The 27,962-nt window shown below is 38.9% G+C and overlaps 2 protein-coding genes across 3 annotated transcripts in view; one reads left to right on the forward strand and one right to left on the reverse strand.

Annotated features, from left to right (window-relative positions):
* Nucleotides 1–271: 271 nt before the first annotated feature.
* Nucleotides 272–27,962, reverse strand: part of LOC126162270 (uncharacterized) — a 101,645-nt gene continuing 73,954 nt past the window's right edge. The window contains exon 3 of the mRNA XM_049918670.1: nucleotides 272–554. Within this exon, the coding sequence (XP_049774627.1) occupies nucleotides 493–554 (62 nt within the window). The 3' untranslated portion in view covers nucleotides 272–492. The remainder of the gene's footprint in view (nucleotides 555–27,962) is intronic.
* Nucleotides 20,367–27,962, forward strand: part of LOC126162269 (uncharacterized) — a 299,470-nt gene continuing 291,874 nt past the window's right edge. For both annotated transcript variants that reach the window (XM_049918667.1, XM_049918664.1), the window contains exons 1-2: nucleotides 20,367–20,399; nucleotides 25,382–25,609. In XM_049918667.1, coding sequence (XP_049774624.1) covers nucleotides 20,372–20,399; nucleotides 25,382–25,609 — 256 coding nt within the window. In that variant the 5' untranslated portion in view covers nucleotides 20,367–20,371. The remainder of the gene's footprint in view (nucleotides 20,400–25,381; nucleotides 25,610–27,962) is intronic.

Below are 27,962 nucleotides of genomic sequence, written 5' to 3' on the forward strand. Positions count from 1 at the left end.
CCGCCGGTGTCCTCGTGGCAGTCAGTGCGTTAAGGTTGGAAGTGGACATTGGGAATATAGGGCGTCAGCGTGGATAAAGGATGAAATGCATCTGATGTTATTAATAACAAACCGTCGTTTGTCAGCCTGTAGGTAGAGAAATATCTTCTACCGTTTAATATAACAGTTGACGTCATGAAACTACACTTTTATTGCGTCGGCATGCAACTGTTATAGAAAAAACTGAAACATAAAAAGAATACAAATCAATGTTTTTAATACTAATCTTTACAGAAATGATATTTACTGCATGTCGTAAAGTAACCAGAAACTGACACAGCATAGGATGTGTAGATTCGACGGGTTATTTTTAAGTATAAGAGTCAAGTTCTGACACTCTTCCAGTTTCCTGGCTCCTCTGGAAACAGCAGATGTCTTCAGTCAGCAGTCCAGCTATTCATTCTTCACTCCCTCTCAGACGATTCAATCTGAGCCAACTGATTTGCAATACTCCTAGTTCCTGGGACAATCTGACAGGTATGGTTTGCATTGACTCTTTGGTTTCACAACGTAAACTGCAAAGAAGAGAAATGCGCTTTAGTAAAGATAGGAAGTACAAAAATAAGATAGCAGTTTAATTTTACTAGTGATAGGACAACGGTAAGTCTTCACCTTTTTTACGTGGCACGAATTTCAGTGTCAGCATTGTGACAAGATTATGTTACGGTCGTGTATCAGAGATAATGTGGGGTCACACAGTGTGCTATGTTACAGGGTTCCTATTCTTACTGGTACTATAGCAGACCGTTGGAAGATTGGCGACGCGAATAAACCTGACTTATAGCTTATATCGAAAGTTTAAGGATGTCACTAGAACCACGTTCCTCTAGGAGGATAATGCTCCTGGCGTGCGAAGCATTCAGTGAGCAACGCTTGTATCCTGTGATGAGGTAAATGACGATAACCTGAGGGACCTCGGTTGCGTTTGCTGGGAACTGATCTGGCAATCTCTGAGTTTGTGTTTAGGGAATGGTCAGCACCGCCGGTCCCCAGTAACCGTAAAACTTTGTCGTACGTGAGACCATCTTAACTGTAGAACGATCCAACGTGACTGGATGAAATGCGTTTACTCTGTCCTTCGTGTGCAGGTCAGGAACGGTATTCCGCCGTCCGAACGTTCGCCCAACCCATAACGAACACCCTTTTGTTGCAAAAAGAAATAGAAAAGTCAGTCATCTAGTCAGTGATGACAGCTACTGACAACAAAATTTACACTCTTGACAGTTTAATTAACAACAGTGTCATGTAAATACTAATGCTTATCATAAAGAAAGGACTGAATAAAAGAATACCATATGATACGAAACAGAAAGAATTCAAGAAATTATTATTTACGAAAGTTAAACCCCAGACCACAAATTGACCAAAGATAACATTTTTACTAGAAGAGGGTTGTAGCCACATCGAGCTGCAAGTTTGCGGTTACTACAATGTAACTCGGCATGGAGATGTTAACTTCATTTCTCTCTTGTACTCTTGCAATAGTAGAACGCATGTTAAGCGCTGCTAGGTTATTTTAAAGGCGATCTGAAGTTTAAAAGTTTTACGGTTGAATTATTAGTCAGAAGTCGGACTGAAGTAGAATAATCTTTAACGTTTAGACAGATAACGGGATAGTTGATTGCTGATTTGTGATGGGACTTAGCCTTCGTGATACTTAATAGTCACGAACATCAAAGGACACAGATAGAGACTCATCGCTGACATAAATTCTATTATTAGACTTGAATTGACAACAGATAAACGCAATCACAAAGAATTTACAATTGCGCCGTACTGTCAGAAGCTATCGTCAAAGTCAGAACTGCGGATGCTAAACGACGCAATCACCCTTTAGAAACACTGAATGAATTAGGTACCTTTCTCCATCACTCAGAATGCCAAGTTTGGAGAGCGCAAGATCACCAAAATGTTAATTGTTTTGAGAGAGACCAAAAGTTTGTAGTGGTGAGACCTTCAGTTTTCCCCAACTCCAGAAGATACACATTTTGTTAGGGTTTGAAAAATTATTCTCTTGAAATGGCGCCAGTGTTACTTTGCACGATCCCTGTGAAGTTATGGACCTCAGCTTTGTGCAAGATGAGAGGCCACCTTCTGTTTATTAATCGTCCGCAATATTATTGCACATGGGACTGGGGCATTTCGGTCGGCTCATCATGAGTTTTAATCGTGATATTTTGCTAGGACACGATGAACAATTTCACAGTATAAGCACAACTCTTCTGAAAGCTTCGATAGATGGTGCGTTTTCCTTAACCACTGTTCTTGATGACTGTAATGTATCAGCCTGCTTACAGCAGTGGCCACGTAAAGCCAAATTAAATAATGTCGTGGTTGTATAGTAACAAACTTGTTTTCTAGACATTTTCATCTAAATATTCATTATTTAACTTTCATGTACTCTTGTACTAACCAACACGCGTGCAGGCACAACTTCTAACGCAGTGAAAATCTTAACCAGTAATACGACAACCCACATCTTCTTCTTTCGCGATATTTTGGTCTGGCCTAAGTAACGTGCTTTTATCAGGTTCTTTTTTCAACCTTCACTGACTACTAATAAAAATGTGTGGCATGCTGCTATTTACCATATAAATGCCCGATATTTGGAAAATTTTTTGCAATGGTTATACGGTTGATTGCTAGTACAGTGTGTCATCGCCTATAAGTAGCATATATTTCGGTCCGATATTACATTGTAGATGTCTCACTAAGACAATGAATGAGTTTGTGCCCTAACTTAATGCCAACATGCTGTTTCCGATAAGATGTAATCCAGTACGTTCACTTGTCATTGCCCAGTTCACCTAATTCTTCGTCTCTATGTCAACGCGTCGTTAAATTTTTAACTTCTTTAAACTTGCAAGACTATTTCTACTTGTTCCTAAGCGGATGACGGGTGTTGTTTATACACACTAATCCAGTTTTCGGCCTTCTACAGGGTATGAAGAAAAGTGTACGTTGCCTATCGGTTTATAGTGTTAAGCTTAGTATAGGTGTGTGTACTTCACTGCCAACACATTCACTGTGAAAATTAACCACACGCTACGGACCGCGGCACTCGTGGCAACTTCTGTCGCCTGGTAAAATATCTTTTCGTAAAATGTTGAAACTATGGCCCATTGCGTACTTCATGTCGCGTTACACGACACAATCCTCCTAAAAGAATTCCAGGATGTCTAGTGAAAAACATGCAGCAGTTTTAAGGGGCAAGAAAATTACTATAAAAGGTGGACTAAATATGCGCAGCAAATTGTTCTGAATGGATTTGGTGGACAATCATGAAGAGTTGCAATTTCGTAATTTCGGTGAGGCAAGGGTAGCCACTGTTCCTTGATGATTTGATTTCACTCATATTTTCACTTTCGCTGTGGGACCATTCGCGAATTTTTATCTTTAACAAACTGGTTTTATCTTGTCAATTTTGAACAGAAAACAGTTCTGTTTAAAGTAACTTACCGTTCGGTAGTTGGTTGTAGCAAGAATACAGCTTCAACGAATTAGCATACAAGTAGAACTTGTTGTCTGCTGCGACACAAATGGTATCATCGTCATCTTCCGTGTTGGACGACCTCCCCAGAAATCTATTCTCAGCCGTGATATTTCCGGTGCTTAGATCCGCATTCCCGATGTTGGCGGTGGTCGACTCTTCTGGTTGTCCGTGGACCTCCGCCACTGCTACCAGTGCTGTAAAAGTCAGTGAACGTAATTACAGATGGCTATTTCGTCTAATGGATGTTAATGAAACTCTCCCACTTAGCACTGCAACACTGCTGTATGCTATATATGTGTTAATTGAACAGTCCGCTCGTCCCAGAAAGTAAAAAAGAACGAATCAACAGCGACATGCACGCTATGCTCATGTCGGACAAGTTCTCGTAATTAATTTCGTGTTCCAATATACAATTACAGTGGTCTTTAAAGTTCTTGTTGGATTGTTACTAACTCATAATTAAATTGACAATATTAGTTCTTTCCTCACTTATATTAGGGAAGGTTTGCCTTTTTAGTAAGGCTCTGCCACACTATAGGCTAGCAAGATATTTTGCTCATAAAGTTAGGTTCTTCATTGGTTTTGACATCAGACAGCCCGCTCTACCCTTAGTAGTAAAGAATAAAAAGGTATTGCAGAATCTGGAAGCCTTCCTTGTTACGATCATGTAGCTGGGGTTTCACTGAAAAGCACACATATCTCCAAGTGGACGGCTCTGTAAAGTGTTTTGCTCCTCATCAAGATAATGAACGTAACCTATTAAAATTTTGTCCCTGTTCCGTCCTCTGAAAATAACGTGATAGAGAAGATTAATAGGTACCATTAGTATTTGTTTGTTTTTCTGTTACATTCATACTAAATTTAGAGGCAAAGAAGTGACAGCCTTGCATGGAGCGCCTCACATAACTTCTTGTGATGTCCCGGATATTGTACGATGTGAGACATCAGAGTCATTTCACTATCTACGTTAAGTCCAAGATAGTAGCACATGCACTGTCCCGTCACAGGAATGTGACCACCGCCTTTGCTCGACATCGACTCGAGATAACCACTGAATGACGGTAGGGCTCAGTATTAACGGTGGAGGCTATGTAAAGATCATCAGGGAGACGCGGGGGACAGTGCAATCGTTGTCATAATGCGGAAACGGAGCTATTTATCTGACGTCCAAAAGGGTATGATTATTGCCTTTCTGGCAAAGAGTGGATGCACGCCTCAGTTTGTAAACTGTTCAAGTGTCACCCTGCTTAAAGTGAACTGTGCATGGTAAAACTGCACTATCAAAAACTGACAGCATGACTAGTGGGACAGCATTGACCATAGATGACAGAAGTGACAGACAGCTGCGGAGATGTGTACGGATGAACAGGAATGCAACAGTTGAGGGAAAGACGCCCCAGATGAACTACGGGGCTACCAGCAGTGTCTGCTCAACGATTATCCCGCAAAAGACGTTGTTTTCGGCTGTCCACAGCAGGATCCAGATTCGTACGCTCACGTCGACTGCTGTTCACCGGCGACGAAGGCTTCAATTTTCATTCCAATACCTGAACCGGACCTGCTTTAAGCGGCCGTTTTAGGCGAAAGACGTTTTATGCTCGATCGGGTATAAGGCGGGTGGCGTGTAGGGCGTGAAACGTCTCAAGGCAAACAACCTGCAATGAGTGAGGGAGCGTTATGGTCTGATGAATGTATTCGTGTCGGTGATTCTTCATAATGGAAGCCATAATCGATCTAAACTACTATGCGTTTGCGCTTGAGGACCGTGTCCACCCCTCCATGCACTTAAATGTTCTTCGGTACGATGGCATCTACCAAGAAGACAATGCATCCTCTCACTGTTAGATCTGTAGTTTGCTCTTAATATGACTGGACATGTTTCCTTCTGTTCTTTGGAATGAGATCTCAATATGGAAACTTTAGGGCTCATGTACTTCTCTTTATACTCTGTGATCAAGAAATGTGTTTTCAGTAATTGCAGTTTTATTTTATTATGCAACTGTTTTGTTGGATACTTGTTGTCAGTTTCACTACGCAGTTTTCTGGAAAAAATATATGAGTTTTTTCACTGCACTCGCTTTCTTCAGTAGCGTCTATTATGTGGCCTGTATTTGGCTTTCTAATTCTTACACGATTCTCCCCCAGTTTTTTTTGTTTATGCTACTTATTGTTTAACATTGTTTTTTATGTGCCTGTTCGTACTTATCTTTACCTTTCTTTAATCCCTTTGTTAGTAGTTTGTTTAGTTAGTGACTTGTAGCGCATTTTTCGTTGCTGTTCATTATTGCAGTACATCTTACGTTTGTAAGTCCCTCTTATGGTTTTTACAGAAACATTTGAAATGTAACGCAGGAGAAAATTTTTCAGCCAGCACACCGAAACCTTTCATAGAGGCGACGAAGAATGTGACATCTTACGTTACAGTTCAATGTGCGCAAACAAACGTTGTGAATTGACTCAATCTCTGTATTTTGAACGCGGTATGAAATGCGTAAGAAGGTATTTCAAAAATATTATCCTTGAATAGCTAAAATTATATTCTATGTTTTACATTTTCTGGTTTTTTAGTTGCATTGAGGACGAAACAGACGACCGCATGGGAAAAATCGTTGAATTACACACACGCAGACATATGATCGAAAACTTATGTTGCTTCCTACAACACTAAGGTGAAATAAAATTGCGAGAACTATTGTCAGCAAAACGTAACTGGTGCAGTAACTTTTTTTGTTGCATAAATAAAGCTGGCGTCCTCTTTTCACCATTCCTACAAGAGGTGTTGCGTGCGCATTCCAGTATGTATCACAGCTTAGCGTCATGGTTCTGTACTTCTCAAGTGTAAAAGGATTCCAAAACCAGTCACTAACTCTCAAAATACATACAGCTGTTAAATAGTAGAGCCATTTGATTAAACCTGGTGCCACAGGCAGCATTTGTGTGAGACTGTTCTGGGCAATTTCTCTGACAAATGCCATACGCTCATTTCATTTCATATCTGACAAGTACCTCTAGCATTTTAGTTACAGAAGCCACTCTCTTACTTCTAACAGCATCAGAGTTCGCGTATCAGTTGTTATGAAAGAGAAGCTCAGTGATCATAGGGCAGTTACAAATTCAACGTCTTTTAGTGTGAACAGAATGTTACGGATATAGGAAAGGATTCCACCTCAGAAGAAATATCAGGAATTTCACTACAGTGTATTGCAGCTGTCAAGATCGAATATTCAGCTAGTTTTGAGACGAGGGTGTAAAACACAAAATGGTCAACTCTACGAGTATTTGCAAACTGCATTTTAGACCTGTATGTGCCGAGTAAGTTTTCAGTAAAATGCAAAGACTCGTCACAGTTTGAGTGATATGTTACTAAGTTTCTGTCAAAACATTGAGAGCTTCAATACACGGTTAAAGACTTCGGAGCCTTGTTAAAAGCAAAACCTGAAAGCAGCTATGATATTTAAATTAATCACTCACTAGCCGATCTGACCAAAAATCTTAACATGTATGGGTACCATATACACATCTACTTCACTTATTAAGTCACTCTTTCACTGTATTGACACCCTCTCGACAAATCTAGGAGAGAAGGACGAAGTACTGACTTCGCTTTTCCGAATCTGATTCACCACAGAATTAGATTTCGTTGAATTGTCTCAAAAGACCCAGTTAGTCAACATTGACGTAACTGATCGAACAAGTAGAAACTAATACCGCTCAGTAGTGGAAATGTATCTGGATCTAAGAAGATGTCTTTAAGGTCCTATACAATACTTTCTCCAGTTCCAGCAGAAGTTAACAGTAGGTCGAACAGCGACAAAGCATTCCGAGCGACTCGAAAAAAGCACACATGAGTGGATGCCTAACTCGGTGTAGTTGCAGAATAGATGAACCCCGTTTTGGAGGACGGAAGTCTCCTCCATATGAAACCAAACTGATTCAGCAAACAGAAGTCTTGTGATACTCATCGACTAGGAATTACACTATGAGCAATAACGCCCACATCGAAGCCTCGTTCCTTGAAATATTCCGAACAATATTCGATACAGTTCCGAAATGTCATTTAGTGGACAACGTACGAGTATACCGGATATCGGACCTGATTTATGATTTTATTCGGTAACTCACTGCAGAAATAGTTCAACACAATACTCTTAATGGAACAAAAGTGAAAGTCGGAAAGATATTTTCAAAGGTACGACAGTGAGATATTATATGGCTATAACGGTTCACACTTTACACAGTATAAAAGAAGTATTCCTTAGTTTGGGAGGCGGTAGTTTGGACAAAAACATAAGCAAAATGTCCCGAAGATACGAGGTCTAAGATACATACTTTAAGAGCTACGTGTACAAGGTAAAACGTCTTCACAGTTCATTTCAAGTGCAGCATATCCGTTAATTCTAACAAAACAAGTATGTATTTTGAACAGCTTATGAAAAACATAACGTTGTCGTTTTTTCTTTGAAACTGCCAGAACATTGATGCCTGCTGATAACAAAGAAAATACCAAACTCCATTTTGATCACCTCCTTTACAGATGGCTCACAAATGCAGGTCGTATGTAATAGCTTGTAAAACTATGACACCGCGCAGCACGTATTTTCCAGCTATTTGGTTTCATAAATTTAAAACCATTTTTGCAACTGTATATACTTGTGAAATTAATCATCAATGACATTTTATGAGACTGTAATATATGATGAAAGAATAAATAACAAATAATTATGTCAAGTCGTTGTAGTAAATAGTCTGGAAATGTCAGGGATGTTATATTAGTATGACACGGGTCATACATTTCATGTAACAATAATATCGTTGTCGTAAGAACGCACGGAGGGATGAGTTGCGAACAATCTGCGTTTTGGTACAGACATGTGTCTTGGGGCGGAAATGACAAGTTGTGCTGGAATTGGTGTTATAATAAGGGGGAAGCTAAGATATAAGTGAGGGAGCACATGTATGTGCGTAGTACATGACCGCAAGAAGGGTTTTAGAGTTAATCAAAAAAGCAGTGTGGCCCAAGTTTATTCAAGTTCATCGCTAATCAATGGAGCCTAGTGTCTATCCTGAATTTCATAAATAGCATTACATCCTACTGCAAGCAACTCATCGCAAAGTAAGATACATCCAGAAGTTTTATTGTTGTTTGTTATACGCATGCCAGTATAATAGTAGCTTTCTTGGTTCAAAAAATAGCTCTGAGCACTATGGGACTCAACATCTGAGGTCATCAGTCCTCTAGAACTTAGAACTGCTTAATCATAACTAACCTAAGGCCATCACACACATCCATGTCCGAGGAAGGATTCCAACCTGCGACCGTAGCGGTCACGCGGTTCCAGAATGACGTGCCTAGAACCGTTTGGGCACCCTGGCCGGCTGATAATTGGGTGTTTGAAGTTAGAAATGCGATGGCCACCAACGTAGTCCTGTCCTCTCATCATAACTGTAGTAACTATGTTTCATCATATGGTGCAGCACTGCTATGCCGACACAGACAATCAGTTGAAACGAAAAGTGATATAAGTGCAATACATGTTTGAGTGACAAAACTATACTGGCTATCTTGAAGTCAAAGTAATTTTATGATTTTATGTTTTGTTCTGTAAAGAACATATCTCTACATAACATTAGTACTGGCAGTAGGTTTTTGCCTTGAAGGAAAGTTTGTACGGCACTATTCCAATAGTATCTGATATGGATAAGGAATTAATTACTTATGGTCACGACTAAAGCTGTTTTCAAAGACACAGCTTTATCGTTATTTGCGTGACGCAATATAGTATCTATGAAGTGTTGCTAGTCGCAATTAAAATTTTTATTAAAATTATGTCATCACAGATTAACTTCTTTAGTGTTCATTTTACGCGTGAAATTTACATCGAAGTTGGCGCAAGCGCATTTTGTTTATTTAGCGCATTACCTTTGTTAAAGTATTTCCGTGAATTCAGTGTAATTAGCTATTTACTAAAGGCAGCTTTCTATCGTTTTGCAGATGGAATACATTTTATTCTGATTTCTAAATTCATTCTTAAAACTTTGTGATACCTAATCACTGTTTCCTACAGTAAGAATGCCACTCGTAGCCTTTCTTTCTTTTTACATTTATAAAGTTTTGTACACAGCAAAAACTCGGGCATTAACGATTGGGTTGGAACTGTCTAAATAGTATCAGTATGAATCGATCTCCATATTAGATGCTTTGTTTCTATTCATTGTGCAACAGTTTTATGCACAGGTAAGTATATGTCAGTATCATGTTACGATACAACAAGAATATAATGTGGTCCAAGTGGTTTAGCAGTTGCTTACTGCACTCTGCTGATGATTCGATATAACAAACAGCTTACAGTGGACGAGATAAGCTTCAGAATAGTAAAGAATAACAAGTGCTCATTCGAAATAAGATATGCATTTTAAAGTCGCCTCGATTGAATTTAATTTTTTTTTCTCGGCCAATCGACTATCATTCTATACATTAAAATAGCTTTTCGCACGGATTAATACATGAGAATTTATGTAAAATGGGGGTAAGAAACAAATGTTTATCGTGAATGATAGATAATAAAATCTGCAAATACCTACCAACAACAAGCAACAATGCAGCCTTCATTGTACTCGACAAAAACTACTACTGCTCTCTGCGTTATATTTTCATTTATATATGGTTAAAAACCCGATGGCATCATCAAATGTTATCGTTAAGTTCCCTCCTGATTTTCCGTTCCGTGAACTCTGGTTGCTGCAACTAGCAGCAGAATGACTTTCCTTGTGCTTGAAAAGATCTGTTATCGTTCGCTGTGTTAAACTTATTATCAGCATTACAACTACAACATTCAATAAAACTGGTTAGCATACTTTGGGCAGAGGCTGGAAAGGAATATTTTTTTCTTTCAATAAAGCCTATCTTTTAATTTCGTACGGCTCGAATGCTGATGAAAGGAGGTGAACAGATGTCAGTGACGATTATATCATTCACCGTCCGGTATAAAGAGCTTTCCATTTTGAAGAGGAAACTCTTGTGCATAGAGGAACTTGAGTACCTAGATACTACAGTCTCGTTACCAATTTAGAATCATACGAGGGAGTGTACTCTAGAGACTACGTAAGCAGTTTCCACCATCTTCTAAATTTTTTTATTATTCTTAGACGTAATGTTGTGTTTTTTGTAGCATTTGTAATTTTTTCTAGATCTATACCTCTACGTACTGTATAATACATTAAATCTATTTGAAATATGTGGTTAATTCTTTAGCTACAGACTGTTATGCAAAGTTATACATCTAACGTCCTGTGGATTAAATTTGGGAGCGCCATATCGTATGGGCACGTAAAATTCCCCTTCTTAAAAAATATTTTTGCGTGTAAAGAGAAACAAACCGACGTCTTCTGTAGACACTAGCAGTCAAATGAAAGGCTAGACGATCATTGTTTGTTAGGATTGAGTCTAGCAACACAATTCAAAACGGAAATAGCGTATAACTGTTATAACTCCAGAGAAACGGCACTTAACGGCTCTTAGGAAACACATCCTATATAATGTACTAACGCTTTTGTGATACTGCGTTGGTAACAAGACAATGTTGTGACTTGGAAAATGGTAAAAAGCTTCAATTCAGCAGAGTAAACTTTGTAATGCAGAAAAAGATTGGAGCACATAAAAAGCGGATAAGAAATAAGGAAATATTTTAAAGATCAAATACCCAGCTGGCTAGAAGAGAAAAAGTGTAAATTGTTTCGAGTTACAACCTTCTTCCCCATCCTTCTGTTAGAGGGAAAGTCACACAAGGAACGACTTAGAGAGAAAGAGCCGATGCTTGACACATCACTAACAGCTCCGCAAGCGGAACACATACGATCTTATCATGATAAGTGTTTAATTGTTTTAGGTTTTAGTGTCAATGGCATATCAGTTATGTATGTAGTACATTATGTCACGTGGAAGTTAATTATGTCACATTCTATTTAGAAAAATGAAGTGAAATAATTTTCTTTTTGATGCCTTTAATCTCGCACTTTGCAAAAAACAGACAAAATGTCTGGTGGGATACTGCAATCACTGGTTATACAATGTTACTTATAATCCGTCATGATTGCAAAAATGTTTATTCACGTAGCTGGTTTCTGTCCGTCTAGAACCATCTTCAGATATGCAAATTTCAGTTACAGGAGTAACCCATCCTCACACAGCAACATTCATATGCTGCGTCCAGCTGAAAATTCCGGTATGATCTCGAGGGCTCTGGACAGTCTGTCGCACCACAGTGGCGCTTCTCTTCTGGAACTGCCTTGTACCTTGTGACAAATGAGTGGACAGATGTGTCAACAAAGATGAATTCTCTGAAAACTTCTGTAGAGGTCTTATTATTTACTGTTGGTACTGCAAATGACAGATACTCCCTTTCCTACAGAGCACACGTACTTCTATTCCTGCAGCCCCTGCAGAACATGAACAGGAAGTCACAAACGTAGACTTACTTTGATTACATCCCTATTAACAGTATAGTATCAGTTTTGTTGATGAGCTTCTAACTGCTTCATCTTCGCCTTGTTGGCTAACAAAGTGACGGGCTACTTTTGTACTTTTTACAAACAAGGAACAGCTATGACAACGAACTTTCAGAACCGCACAAAACCATGTATAAAGTAACACCCGATCATAGAAAAACCAGTGCTCTGTACAATTTCCATGCAAAACGTTGCCTTCTACCACAAGCAGCATTTTAATAGAGAAAAATAAAGTAACAAGATGTAATTGAAAGGTAAATAGGGAACTTTAAGAATATTAACATGTAATTCAATGACGTCAGTGTAACATGCACTTTCAGTCAACAGGGCAAAAAAACTCTGCCTAAAGTAAACATATAGCTCAAAACACACATATCCTACACACCTGATAGTGCTTATACGAATTCTCATTCTGCAGATGCGCAAGTGGTTAAAACAATCCAGACGAGAACAAAGTCAACACCTCATTAGATCCACGTTTCTATATCAACAATCACTTCCATATTTTATGAGTCCAACAAACAACGGGACATTAATTACATTTTTAAATGATATTGTGAGTATGTTAGTGTCATTACAGGCCTTCCACAAAGTATAGTACAAAATATGCATATACTCAGTTGCAAAAACTTGATTGTACATCAGAGTGAAGTATATAATGACAAAATTATGTGAATCTTCTCTTGTGTTTAGGAACATTGTAGTCTTACATAATCCGCAATCCTTGTGATGTAGAGTTTATATGATCGAAAGATGTAACCACCAAGAGATGGTAATGTTTTGTAGCTTTTAGTGGAATATCTTCAGCAAATATCTTTGCTTGGAGAATTTGAACTTAGACGAGTACGTCGCGTATACCGTCACCATCAATTAGGCAGCAACACGTTCTTTTCACTTGCTGCGTGCTCGCCAAGGAATGAAGTAAGAAATCGTTTCATGTTGATCTTTCGTCATTGTTCTACTCTTGCTTGCCTCAGCATGAATGTTTCGTGGCAGGTTGTTTCAAGTTCCTTTGAATTACTTGTGGCAATAGTGTGTTTTGGCCCTTGAAAACGGATATACTACATCTTTGCTAGTCAATCTGTCATTGATAAAGCGGCATCAATTGTGTAGCTGTGGGTGGAGGTATGTAGAGACTACAACACATTAGCTGTAGTTTTCTCGCCTCTGTGGGACAGTGTTGATGATGAAGGCATTTCGTACTGGAATAAGCTCTGGTCACTGTTCCAAACATTTTCACTCAACACACTCTGTTGTGTCATACACACGTTCACTTCTTCCACAAACTGTTGTGCCATCTTCCGTGTAATGTTATCGCCTTCTTGCTCTTTCTGTGTGACATATGTAGTAAAACGCACGGATAAAATGCGATTCTCAGCTTTAAGACTGTCGATAAACGAAATCGAAGCTTTGAAATTGTCCAAGTCAACCTTTTAGACGTTTCTAGTGCTCACATCTGCAGATTCCGACAGCGAACTGTAGAGCCTCACGACCTCTCTCTACCAAATCGTGATTCTACACGCTCATTCAGAGCTTGTAATTGGGACTGTCTGCTTTCTTTCAAACGATCACCTGCTGCCTTTCACTAGACGCACAATTTACAATTAATCGGTAATTTGGTTTACTTTCTAATGTACTTATAGTGCCCCACTAGATTGCTACAGGAATTGAAGCCACGACAGCCACAGCCATCATCAGTGTTTTCTAGTAGGCTGTCATCAATATCTTCTATTACACTGGATTTCGATGGTTTGCTTGTACATAGATCGTACTCACTTTGACTGGACTGTTGCTGTTGCTCTGGTGAATGACGTCGGGTACTGTTTTACTACCCACTTTCAGGTTCAGGTTCTTCCTGTCCTTCAAAATCAGTATCCCTATCTCTATATTTTACTGTTTAACATCTTTAACTCACACCCACTTGATTTATAAGGTACGGAATCGATAAATTACTTAGCTTTCCCAGAATGTTTCAGATTGAATGGTGATGTTTAATGGTGTGTGGAATAAAATAACGGTCAAACTATGAAAATATATACTGTACTAATTCAAATGAAAGTCATATCTCCATGACAGTAATAAGACGAAAGTTGATTTTAGTAAAACAGCGTGGCTGCATTAGATTCAGTTACTAATGTATTATTCATTCTGGACACTTAAACAAGCTGTGTTTACTTGCTGTCCCATGTCACAAGGAAGTGGTACTGTAATGTGGCATACCATAAACGAAATAATAAAATTTCCATATTGATTTTCGATTTGTCTTCTTTCAGCTGTGCCACAAATGGCTCTGAGCACTATGGGACTTAACACCTGAGGTCATCAGTCCCCAGAACGTGGAACAACTTAAACCTAACTAACCTAAGGACATCACACACATCCATGGCCGCGGCAGGATTCGAACCTGTGACCATAGCAGTCGCGCGGTTCCGGACTGAAGCGCCTCACCCGCCAGCAAGCACTTAACACCGGACACGATGGAACCTGTCGACCGCGTGCCGGACAAATGGAACGTTCCACCGCATTATCTTCTTTTTTTTCTGAACAGGGTCCAATCTGCAAATACCTACCTCACACAACCGCCCGAGATGTTTGGAAAGTTCTATCACATGACACACTAAAAGCTATATCTGTCCTAAAGTTCACAAATTCCCAGCACCGACAGACAGGAACAGACACGCTTGCTTTGTCCAAACCACCCTCACACCACATGCTCGCGACTCCACGGCGCCACCAGCACATATGATGATGGAGCACAAACTACGCTCTAGCCCCATAAACTCGGCAATTCTCTCACCGATAGACAGGAACCGACACGCTCGAACTGGAATGTTCTGGAGGTGCTGCAGGAGACCCTCGACCTAAATATGTCGAACGACAGGAAAAGGCACGAATAGAAGAAGCGTAAACATATACAAGTCATCCCACGAGCATGCAATAGATTTAGGAATGCATTCCAATGACCAGAAATTTATGCTGGGAGAAGAAAATGTACATCTGGATGTAGCGTGCGAGGTTGCGCCAGTAATAAGTTCGTAACATACCATATCTGTGATGCGTTCCTTGATTTCACTAGAAAAAGGTATTGCTTAAAACATTTCCACACAATATGAGACAGCTTAGAGGTTGAAGTAATCGTCATATACTGAAAATGCAATGAACACTGTGTTGCAAAATTTAGTCTCTGAAATGACTCTTTTTCGACATTGTTACATAATGTGCAGGTCAGTTGCATTAAAATGCCTTGAAAGAACAAATAAGTGATGTATAGAAGCTCTGATTTCTGTTAACTGATTTTTCCAACCAAAAAGTGTTTAAATTTACAATAAACTTCAGTAAATTAGGAAGTTTTGTATTTGAGTATTGTAGTGTCATTGAGACCTGATTTCATACACGGGCTACAGGTAGTTATTTTTACTTGATAAAGACCTGCTGTAACACACACAATACATGACGTGTAGGTCAGTAGGTCACGTATTTAATGAAACTTTTTTTCAAATTATTAGCCATAACGGTGCTAAAAAGTGATTTTTCAGTTCTTTTATTTAAAAGTGTGGTTTCAGGTCTGATAAGGTTAACTGATTCTGGACAACAATGCAGGATATGTTTGGCAATCGTGTGACCAAAGAGTTTCTTCCTGAATGACCCAGAATTGGCCTACAAATGTCACATGACATTTTTGTATGATTTGCATCAAATAAGAGGAGTGATTTTCCCATAACGTGTGAAATAATTTTAGCAGTTTACTGTTTATATTTTACTTGGAAACTGCGATTAACCTTACCTTTTACGTTTCGAGGCTATCCTTCATAGACAGGGGTGGAGGAGTAAGGCAGAACACAATGCTGTAAAATTTGGCTAGCCAGGAGTAACTTGGGCCAGGGAAGGTGCCTACTTTGGTTACTGATTCCAGTGTCGGTGGAGGATACGCTTTTATACCTTTTGTCTCACGGCTGAGGCCGGCCGTGGTGGCCGAGCGGTTATAGGTGCTTCAGGTTCGAATCCTGCCTCTTCCATGGATGTGTGTGATGTCCTTAGGTTACTTAGGTTTAAGTTGTTCCAAATTCTATACACTGATGAGCTCAGGTGTTAAGTCCCATAGTGCTCAGAGCCATTTGTGGCACAGCTGAAAGAAGACAAATCGAAAATCAATATGGAAATTTTATTATTTCATTTATGGTATGCCACATTACAGTACCACTTCATTGTGACATGCACAGCAAGTAAACACAGCTTGTTTCAGTGTCCAGAATGAATAATACATTAGTAACTGAATCTAATGCAGCCACACTGTTTGTACAGATACTTTATGTTTTACTAAAATCGACTTTCGTCTTATTACTGTCGTGGAGATATGAATTTCATTTGAATTAGTACAGTATATATTTTCATAGTTTGACCGATACTTTATTCCACACAACATTAAATATCACCATTAATTTTAAAACATTGTGAGAAAGCTAAGTAATTTAACGATTCCGCACCTGTATAAATCAAATGGATGTGTGTTAAAGATGTTAAACATTAAAATATGGAGATAGGGATACTGATTTTGAAGGACAGGAAGAACCCAAACCTGAAGGTGGCTACTCAAACAGTACACGACGTCCATCTCCAGAGCAACAGAAACAGTCCCGTGAAAGTGAGTACGATCTATGTACAAGCAAACCATCGAAATCCAGTGTAATAGAAGAAATTGATGACAGCCTACTAGAAAACACTGATGATGGCTGTGGCTGTCGTGGCTTCAATTCCTGTAGCAAACTAGTGGGGCACTATAAGTACATTAAAAGTAAATCAAATTACCGATTAATTGTAAATTGTGCGTCTAGTGAAAGGCAGCAGGAGATCGTTTGAAAGAAAACAGACGGTCCCAATTGCAAGCTCTAAATGAGCATGTGGTATCACGATTTGATAGAGAGAGGTTGTGTGGATCTACTGTTCGCTGTCGGATTCTGCAGATGTGGGCACTAGAAACGTCTAAAATGGTTGACTTGGACAATTTCAAAGCTTCGAATTCGTTTATCGACAGTCTTAAAGCTGAGAATCGCATTTTATCCGTGCATTATACTACATTTGTCACACAGAAAGACCAAGAAGACGATAACATTACACGGAAGATGGCACAACAGTTTGTGGAAGAAGTGACCGTGTGTATGACACAGCAGAGTGTGTTGAGTGAAAATGTTTGGAACAGTGACCAGAGCTTATTCCAGTACGAAATGCCTTCATCATCAACACTGTCCCACAGTGGCGAGAAAACTACAGCTAATGTGTTGTAGTCTCTACATACCTCCACCCACAGCTACACAATTGATGCCGCTTTATCAATGACACATTGACTAGCAAAGAAGTAGTACATCCGTTTTCAAGGGCCAAAAGACACTATTGCCACAAATATTTCAAAGGAACTTGAAACAACCTGCCACGAAACATTCATGCGGAGGCAAGCAACAGTAGAACAATGACGAAAGATCAACATGAAACTATTTCTTACTTCATTATTTGGCGAACACGCAGCAAGTGAAAAGAACGTGTTGCTGCCTAATTGATGGTGACGGTATACGAATCGTACTCGTCTTAATTCAAATTTTCCAAGCAAAGATATTTGCTGAACATATTCCACTAAAAGCCACAAAACATTACCATCTCTTGGTGGTTACATCTATCGCTCATATAAACTCTACATCACAAGGATTGCGGATTATGTAAGACTACAATGTTCCAAAACACAAGAGAAGATTCACATAATTTTGTCATAATACACTTCACTCTGAGATGTACAATCAAGATCTTGCAACTGAGTATATGCATATTTTGTACTATACTTTGTGGAAGGCCTGTAATGACACTGACATACTCACAATATCATTTAAAAATGTAATTAATGTCCCGTTGTTTGTTGGACTCATAAAATATGGAAGTGATTGTGGATATAGAAACGTGGATCTAATGAGGTGTTGACTTTGTTCTCGTTTGGAATATTTTAACCACTTCCGCATCTGCAGAATGAGAATTCGTATAAGCACTATCAGGTGTGTAGGATATGTGTGTTTTGAGCTATATGTTTACTTTAGGCAGAGTTTTTTTACCCTGTTGACTGAAAGTGCATGTTACACTGACGTCATTGAATTACGTGTTAATATTCATAAAGTTCCCTATTTACCTTTCAGTTACAACTTATTACTTTATTTCTCTCTATTAAAATGCTGCTTGTGGTAGAATGCAACGTTTTGCATGGAAATTATACAGAGCACTGGTTTTTCTACGATCGGGTGTTATTTTATACATGGTTTTTTTCGGTTCCGAAAGTTCGTTGTCAAAGCTGTCCGTTTGTAAAAAGTACAAAAGGAGCCCGTCACTTTGTTTGCCAAAAAGGCGAAGATGAAGCAGTTAGAAGTTCATCAACAAAACTGATACTATACTGTTAATATTGATGTAATCAAAGTAAGTCTACATTTGTGACTTCCTGTTCATGTTCTGCAGGGGCTGCAGGAATAGAAGTACGTGTGCTCTGTAGGAAAGGGAGTGTCTGTCATTTGCAATACCAACAGTAAATAATAAGACCTCTACAGAAGTTTTCAGAGAATTCATCTTTGTTGACACATCTGTCCTCACATTTGTCACAAGGTACGAGGCAGTTCCAGAGGAGAAGCGCCACTGTGGTGCGACAGACTGTCCAGAGCCCTCGAGATCATACCGGAATTTTCAGCTGGACGCAGCAAGTGAATGTTACTGTGTGAGGACGGGTACTAGTGTAACTGAAATTTCCATATCTGAAGATCGTTCTAGACGGACAGAAACCAGCTACGTGAATAAACATTTTTGCAATCATGACGGATTATAAGTAACATTGTATAACCAGTGATTGCAGTATCCCACCAGACATTTTGTCTGTTTTTGCAAAATGCGATGTTAAAGGCATCAAAAAGAAAATTATTTCACTTCATTTTTCTAAGGAGAATGTGACATAATTAACTTCCACGTGGCAGAATGTACTACATACATAACTGATATGCCATTTACACTAAAACCTAAACAATTAAACACGTATCATGATAAGTTCGTTTGTGTTCCGTGTGTGGAGCTGTTAGTGATGTGTCAAGCGTCGGCTCTTTCTCCCTAAGTCGTTCCTTGTGTGACTTTCCCTCTAACATAAGGGTGGGGGAGAAGGTTGTAATTCGAAACAATTTACACATTTTGCTTCTAGCCAGCTGGGTATTTGATCTTTAAAATATTTCCTTATTTCTTATCCACTTTTTATGTGCTCCAGTCTTTTTCTGCATTACAAAATTTACTCTGCTGAATTGAAGCTTTTTACCATTTTCCAAGTCACAACATTGTCTTTTGTTAAATTATAACTTAACTATGGCGCAAGACCAACGCAGTATCCCAAAGCGTCAGTACTTTATATAGGATGTCTTTCCTAAAAGTCGTTAAGTGCCGTTTCTCTGGAGTTATTACAGATATACGCTATTTCCGTTATGAATTGTGTTGCTAGACTCAATCCTAACAAACAATGCTCGTCTAGCCTTTCATTTGACTGCTAGTGTCTACAGAAGGAGTCGGTTTGTTGCTCTTTACACGCAAAAAGATTTTTTAAGGAGGGGAATTTTACGTGCCCATACGATATGGCGCTACCAAATTTAATCCACGGGAAGTTAGATGTATAACTTTGCATAACAGTCTGTAGCTAAAGAATTAACCACATATTTCAAATAGATTTAATATATTATACAGGACGTAGAGGTATAGATCTAGAAAAAATTACAAATGCTGCAAAAACACAACGTTACGTCTAAGAATAATAAAAAAATTTAGAAGATGGTGGAAACTGCTTACGTAGTCTCTAGAGTACACTCCCTCGTATGATTCTAAATTGGTAGAGAGACTGTAGTATCTAGGTACTAAAGTTCCTCTATGCACAAGAGTTTCCTCTTCAAAATGGAAAGCTCTTTATACCGGATGGTGAATGATATAATCGTCACTGACATCTGTTCACCTCCTTTCATCAGCATTCGAGCCGTACGACATTAAAAGATAGGCTTTATTGAAAGAAAAAAATATTCCTTTCCAGCCTCTGCCCAAAGTATGCTAACCAGTTTTATTGAATGTTGTAGTTGTAATGCTGATAATACGTTTAACACAGCGAACGATAACAGATCTTTTCAAGCACAAGGAAAGTCATTCTGCTGCTAGTTGCAGCAACCAGAGTTCACGGAACGGAAAATCAGGAGGGAACTTAACGATAACATTTGATGATGCCATCGGGTTTTTAACCATATATAAATGAAAATATAACGCAGAGAGCAGTAGTAGTTTTTGTCGAGTACAATGAAGGCTGCATTGTTGCTTGTTGCTGGTAAGTATTGGCAGAATTTATTATCTTTCATTCACGCTAAACATTTTTTTCTTACCCCCATTTTACATAATTCCTCATGTATTAATCCGTGCGAAAAGCTATTTCTATGAATAGAAAGATAGTCGATTGGCCGAAAAAAAAAGAAATACAATCAAGGAGACTTTAAAATGCATATCTTATATCGAATGAGCACTTGTTAATCTTCGCTATTGTGAAGCTTATCTCGTCCACTGTAAGCTGTTTGTTATTTCGAATCATCAGCAGAGTGCAGTAAGCCACTGTTAAACCACTTGGACCACATTACAATCTTGTTGTATCGTAACATAATACTGACATATACTTACCTGTGCATAAAACTGTTGCACAATAAATAGAAACAAAGCATATAATGGGGAGATCGACGCTTACCGATACAATTTAGACAGTTACAACCCAGTCGTTACTGCGAGAGTATTTGCTGTGTACAAAACTTTAAAAATGTAAAAAAAAAAAGAAACGTCACGAGTGGCAGTCCTACTGTAGGAAACCGTGATTATGTATCACAAAGTTGTATGAATAAATTTAGAAATCAGAATAAAGTGTTATCCATCTCCAAAACAATTGAGAGTTGCCTTTGGTAAATAGATAATTACACTGAATTCACGCAAATACTTTAACAAAGGTAATGCGCTAAATAAACAAAATGCGCTTGCGCGAGCTTCGATGTAAAAACACGCGTATAATGAACACTAAATACGTTAATCTGTGATGAAATAATTTTAATAAAAATTTTAATTGCGACTAGCAACACTTCATAGATACTATATTGCGTCACAGAAATAACGATAAAACTGTGTCTTTGACAAAATCTTTAGTCGCGACCGGAAGTAATTAATTCCTTATCCTTATCAGATACTATTCTAGTAGTGCCGTAGAAACTTTCCTTCAAGGCAACAACCTACTGCCAGTACTAATGTTATGTAGAGATATGTTATTTACAGAACACAACATAAAATCATAAAATTATTTTGGCTTCAAGATAACCAGTATAGTCTTGTCACTCAAACATGTATTGCACTTATATAACTTTTCATTTCAACTGATTGTCTGTGTTAGCATAGCAGTGCTGCACCATATGAAGAACCGTAGTTACTACAGCTATCTATTACAATGACTACTTGATTGAAAATTAGTTCTCAATTTAACGGATCTTTTTATGTATATTTTTCCCTTAAGACTTTCTCGGAAGTTAAGATGAGATGATAGGACTACGTTGGTGGTTTGACTAGACCAATCTAATGTCCCAAGAAAGCTGCCGGCCGGGATGGCCGACCGGTTCTAGGCACTTCAGTCCGGAACCGCGCGACCGCTACGGTCGCGGGTTCGAATCCTGCCTCGGGCATGGATGTGTGTGATGTCCTTAGGTTAGTTAGGATTAAGCAGTTCTAAGTTCTAGGGGCTGATGACCTCAGATGTTGAGTCCCATAGTGCTCAGAGCTATTTTTTGAACCAAGAAAGCTACTATTATACTGGCATGCGTATAACACAACTATGAAACTACTAGATGTACCTTGCTTTGCGATGAGTTGCTTGCAGTACAATGTAATGCTATTTATGAAATTCAGTATCGACAGTAGGCTCCTTTGATTAGCGATGAACTTGAATAAACTTGGGCCACACTGCTGTTTTCATTAACTCTAAAACCCTTCTTGCGGTCATGTACTACGCACATACACGTGCTCCCTCACTTATATCTTAGCTTCCCCCTTATTATAACACCAATTCCACCACAATTTGTCATTTCTGCACCAAGACACATGTCTGTACCAAAACGCAGAATGTTCGAAACTCATTCCTCCGTTCGTTCTTACGCCAACGATATTATTGTTACATGAAATTTATGACCCGTGTCATACAAATATAACATCATTGTCATTTCCAGACTATTTACTACAACGAATTGACTTAATTATTTGTTATTTATTCCTTCATCATATATTACAGTCTCATAAAATATCATTTATGATTAATTTCACAAGTACATGTACTTGGAAAAATGATTTTAAATTTATGAAATCAAATATCTGGAAAATACGTGCTGCACTGTGTCTTAGTTTTACAAGCTATTACATAAGACCTGGTTTGTGAACCATCTGTAAAGAAGGTGATTAAAATAGAGTATGGTATTTTCTTTGTGAAACAGCAGGCATCAATATTATGGCAATTTCCGAGAAAAAACGACAACGTAAATGATTTCCATAAGCTGTTCAAAATACATACCTGTTTTGTTTGAATTAACGTATATGCTGCACATGAAATGAACTGTGAAGACGGTTTACAGTATCACCAAGTACACGTAGCTCTTAAAGTAAGTATCTTACACCCTATGACTTCGGCCATTTTGCTTATGTTTTCGTCCAAACTACCACCTCCCAAACTATGGGATACTTCTTTTATACTGTGTAAAGTGTGAACAGTTATAGCCATATCATAGCTCGCTGTCGTACCTTTGTAAATATCTTTCCGACTACCACTTTTGTTCCATTAAGAGTGTTCTGTTGAACTATTTCTGCAGTGAGTTAGCGAATAAAATCATAAATCAGGTCCGATATCCGGTATGCTTTGTCGCTCTTTCAACCTACGGTTAACATCTGCTAGATCGGGAGTAAGTTGTTTATAGGACGTTAAAGACATCTTCTTAGATCCAGATACATTTCCACTACTGAGCGGTATTAGTTTCTACTTGTTCGATCAGTTACGTCAATGTCGACTAGCTGGGTCTTTTGAGACAATTCAACGAAACCTAATTCTGTGGTGAATCAGATTCGGAAAAGCAAAATCAGTACTTCGACCTTCTCTCCTAGATTGGTCGAGAGGGTGTCAGCACGGTCAAAGGGTGACTTAATAAGAGAAGTAGATGTGTATATTGTACCCATACATGCTAAGATTTTTGGTCAGATCGGCTAGTGAGTGATTAATTTAAATATCATAGCTGCTTTCAGGTTTTGCTTTTAACAAGGCTCCGAAGTCTTTAAACGTGTATTGAAGCTCTTAATATTTTGACAGAAACTTAGTAACATATCACTCGAACTGTGACAGGTCTCTGCATTTTACTGAAAACTTAATCGGCACATACATGTCTAAAATGCAGTTTGCAAATACTCGTAGAGTTGTCCATTTTGTGTTTCACACCCTCGTCACAAAAGGAGCTGAATATTCGATCTTGACAGCTGCAATACACTGTAGTTAAATTCCTGATATTTCTTCTGTGGTGGAATTCTTTCAATATCCAGTAACATTCTATTGACACTAAAAGACGTTGAATTTGTAACTGCCCTATGATCACTGAGCTTCTCTTTCATAACAACTGATACGCGAACTCTGAGTCTGCTAGATGTAAGAGAGTTGCTTCTGTAACTAAAATGCTAGAGGTACTTGTCAGACATGAAATGAATAGTAGTTTAGATCGATTATGTCTTTCATTATGAAGAATCACCGACACGAATACATTCCTCAGACCATAACGCTCCCTCACTCATTGCAGGTTGTTTGCCTTGAGACGTTTCACGCCCTACACGCCACCCGCCTTATACCCGATCGAGCATAAAACGTCTTTGGCCTAAAACGGCCGCTCAAAACAGGTACGGTTCAGGATTTGGAGTGAAAATTGAAGCCTTCGTCGGCGGTGAACAGCTGTCGACGTGAGCGTACGAATCTGGAACCTACTGTGGCAAGCGGAAAACAACGACTTTCGCGGAATAATCGTTGAGCAGACACAGCTGGTAGCCCCGTGGTTCATCTGGGGCGTCTCTCCCTAAACTGTTGCATGCCTGTTCATCCGTAAACATCTCCGCAGCTGTCTTTCACTTTTGTCATCTATGGTCAATGCTGCCCCACTGGTCATGCTGTCAGTTTTCGATAGTGCAGTTTTACCATGCATAGTTCACATTAAGCAGGGTGACACTTGAACAGTTTACAAACTGAGGCGTGCATCCACTCTTTGCCAGAAAGGCAATAATCATACCCTTTTGGACGTCAAATAAATAGCTTCGTTTCCGCATTATGACAACGGTTGCACTGTCCCCCGCGGTTCCCTGATGATCTTTACGTAGCCTCCACTGTTAATACCGACCCCTACCGTCATTTAGTGGTTATCTCGCGTTGATGTCGAACAAAGGCGGTTGTCACATTACTGTGACAGAACCGTGTATGTAATAGTATCTTGGACTTAACGTAGAAAGTGAAATGACTCTGATGTCTCCCATCGTACAATATCCGGAACATCACAAGAAGTTATGTGAGACGCTCCATGCAAGGCACGTCACTTCTTTGCCTCTAAATTTAGTTTGAATGTAACAGAAAAACAAACAAATATTAATGGTACCTATTAATCTTCTCTATCACGTGATTTTCAGAGGACGGAACAGGGACAATATTTTAATAGGTTACGTTCATTATCTTGATGAGGAGCAAAAGACTTTACAGAGCCGTCCACTTGGAGATGTGTGCTTTTCAGTAAATCCCCAGCAACATGATCGTAACGAGGAAGGCTTCCAGATTCTGCAATACCTTTTTATTCTTTACTACTAAGGGTAGAGCGGGCTGTCTGATGTCAAAACCAATGAAGAACCTAACTTTATCAGCCAAATATATGGCTAGCCTATAGTGTGGCATAGCCTTACTAAAAAGGCAAACCTTCCCAAATGTAAGTGAGGAAAGAACTAATATTGTCAATTTAATTATGGGATAGTAACAATCCAACAAGAACTTTAAAGACCACTGTAATTGTATATTGGAACACGAAATTAATTACGAGAACTTGTCCGACATGAGCATAGCGTGCATTCGCTGTTGATTCGTTCTTTTTTATTTTCTGGGACGAGCGGACTGTTCAATTAACACATATATAGCATACAGCAGTGTTGCAGTGCTAAGTGGGAGAGTTTCATTAACATCCATTAGACGAAATAGCCATCTGTAATTACGTTCACTGACTTTTACAGCACTGGTAGCAGTGGCGGAGGTCCACGGACAACCAGAAGAGTCGACCACCGCCAACATCGGGAATGAGAATCTAAGCACCGGAAATATCACGGCTGAGAATAGATTTCTGGGGAGGTCGTCCAACACGGAAGATGACGATGATACCATTTGTGTCGCAGCAGACAACAAGTTCTACTTGTATGCTAATTCGTTGAAGCTGTATTCTTGCTACAACCAACTACCAAAAGGTAAGTTACTTTAAACAGAAGCGATTTCTGTTCAATATTGTCATGATAAAACCAGTTTGTTCAGCATAAAAATTCGCGTATGGTCCCACAGCGAAAGTAAAAGTATGAGTGAAATCAAATCATCAAGGAACAGTGGCTACCCTTGCCTCACCGAAATTACGAAATTGCAACTCTTCATGATTGTCCACCAAAACCATTCGGAGCAATTTGCTGCGCATTTTTAGTCCACCTTTTATAGTAATTTTCTTGCCCCTTAAAACTGCTGTATGTTTTTCACTATACACCCTTGAATTCCTTTGGGAGGATTATGTCGTGTAACGCGCCATGAAGTACGCAATGGGCCATAGTTTCAACATTTTACGAAAAGATATTTTACCAGGCGACGGAAGTTGCCACGAGTGCCGCGGTCCGTAGCGTGTGGTTAATTTTCACAGTGAATGTGTTGGTAGTGATGTACACACACCTATACTAAGCTTAACACTATAAACCGATAGGCAACGTACACTTTTCTTCATACCCTGTAGAAGGCCGAAAACTGGATTAGTGTGTATAAATAATACCCCTCATACGCTTAGGAACAAGTAGAAATAGTCTTGTAAGTTTAAAGATGTTAAAAATATAACGACGCGTTGACATAGAAACGGAGAATTAGGTGAACTGGGCAATGATAAGTGAAATTACTGGACTATATCTTATCGGAAACATCATGTTGGCATTAAATTAGGCCACAGACTCATTCATTGTCTTAGTGAGACATCTACAATGTAATATCAGACCGAAATATATGCTACTTATAGGCGATGACACACTGTACTATCAATCAACCGTATAACCATTGCAAAAAATTTCCCAAATATCGGGCATTTATATGGTAAATAGCAGCATGGCACACATTTTAATCAGTTGTCAATGATGGTTGAAAAAAGAACCTGATAAAACCACGTTATTTAGGCCAGACCAAAATATCGCGAAAGAAGAAGATGTGGGGTTGTAGTATTACTGGTTAAGATTTCCACTGCGTTAGAAGCTGTGCATGCACGCGTGATGGTTAGTACAAGAGTACATGAAAGTTAAATAATGAATCTTTAGATGAAAATGTCTAGAAAACAAGCGGCAAAATCTGCATGTATAGTAAATTTGTTACTATACAACCACGACATTATTTAGTTTGGCTTTTCGTGACCACTGCTGTAGGCAGGCTGATACATTGCATTCATCAAGAACAGTGGTTAAGGAAAACGATCCATCTATCGAAGCTTTCAGAAGAGCTGTGCTTATACTGTGAAACTGCTCATCGATTCCTAGCAAAATATCACGATTAAAACTCATGATGAGCCGACCGAAATGCCCCAGTCCCACGTGCAATAATATTGCGGACGATTAATAAACAGAAGGTGGCCTCTCATCTTGCACAAAGCTAATGTCCATAACTTCACAGGGATCGTGCAAAGTAACACTGGCACAATTTCAAGAGAATAATTTTTCAAACTCTAACAAAATGTGTATCTTCCGGAGTTGGGGAAAAGTGAAGGTCTCGCCAACACAAACTTTTGGTCTCTCTCAAAACAATTAACATTTTGGTGATCTTGCGCTCTCCAAACTTGGCATTCTGAGTGATGGAGAAAGGTACCTAATTCATTCAGTGATTCTACAGGGTGATTGCGTCGTTTAGCATCCGCAGTTCTGACTTTGACGATAGCTTCTGACAGTATAGCGCAATAGTAAATTCTTTGTGATTGCGTTTATCTGTTGTCAATTCAAATCTAATAATTGAATTTATGTCAGCGATGAGTCTCTATCTGTGTCCTTTGATGTTCGTGACTATTAAGTATCACGAAGGCTAAGTCCCATCACAAATCAGCAATCAACTATCCCGTTATCTGTCTAAACGGTAAAGATGATTTTACTTCAGTTCGACTTGTGACAAATAATTCCAACCGTAAAACTTTTAAACTTCCGATCGTCTTTAAAATAACCTAGTAGCGCTTAACATGCGTACTATTATTGCAAGAGTACAAGAGAGAAATGAAGACAACATCTGCATTGCCGAGTTACATTGTAGTAACCGCAAACTTACAGCTCGATGGGGCTACAACCCTCTTCTAGGAAAAATGTTATCTTTGGTCATTTTATAGTCTGGGGTTTAACCTTCGTAAATAATAATTTCTTGAATTCTTTCTGTTTCGTATCATATGGTATTCTTTCATCAGTTCTTTCTTTATGATGGGCATTAGCATTTACATAACACTGTTGTTAATTAAACTGTCAAGAGTGTAAATTTTGCTGTCAGTAGCTGTCATCACTGTCAAGATGACTGATTTTTCTATTTCGTTTTGCAACAAAAGGGTGTTCG

The sequence above is a fragment of the Schistocerca cancellata genome, chromosome 2 (genome assembly GCF_023864275.1).
Source record: "Schistocerca cancellata isolate TAMUIC-IGC-003103 chromosome 2, iqSchCanc2.1, whole genome shotgun sequence".
NCBI lineage: Eukaryota > Metazoa > Arthropoda > Insecta > Orthoptera > Acrididae > Schistocerca > Schistocerca cancellata.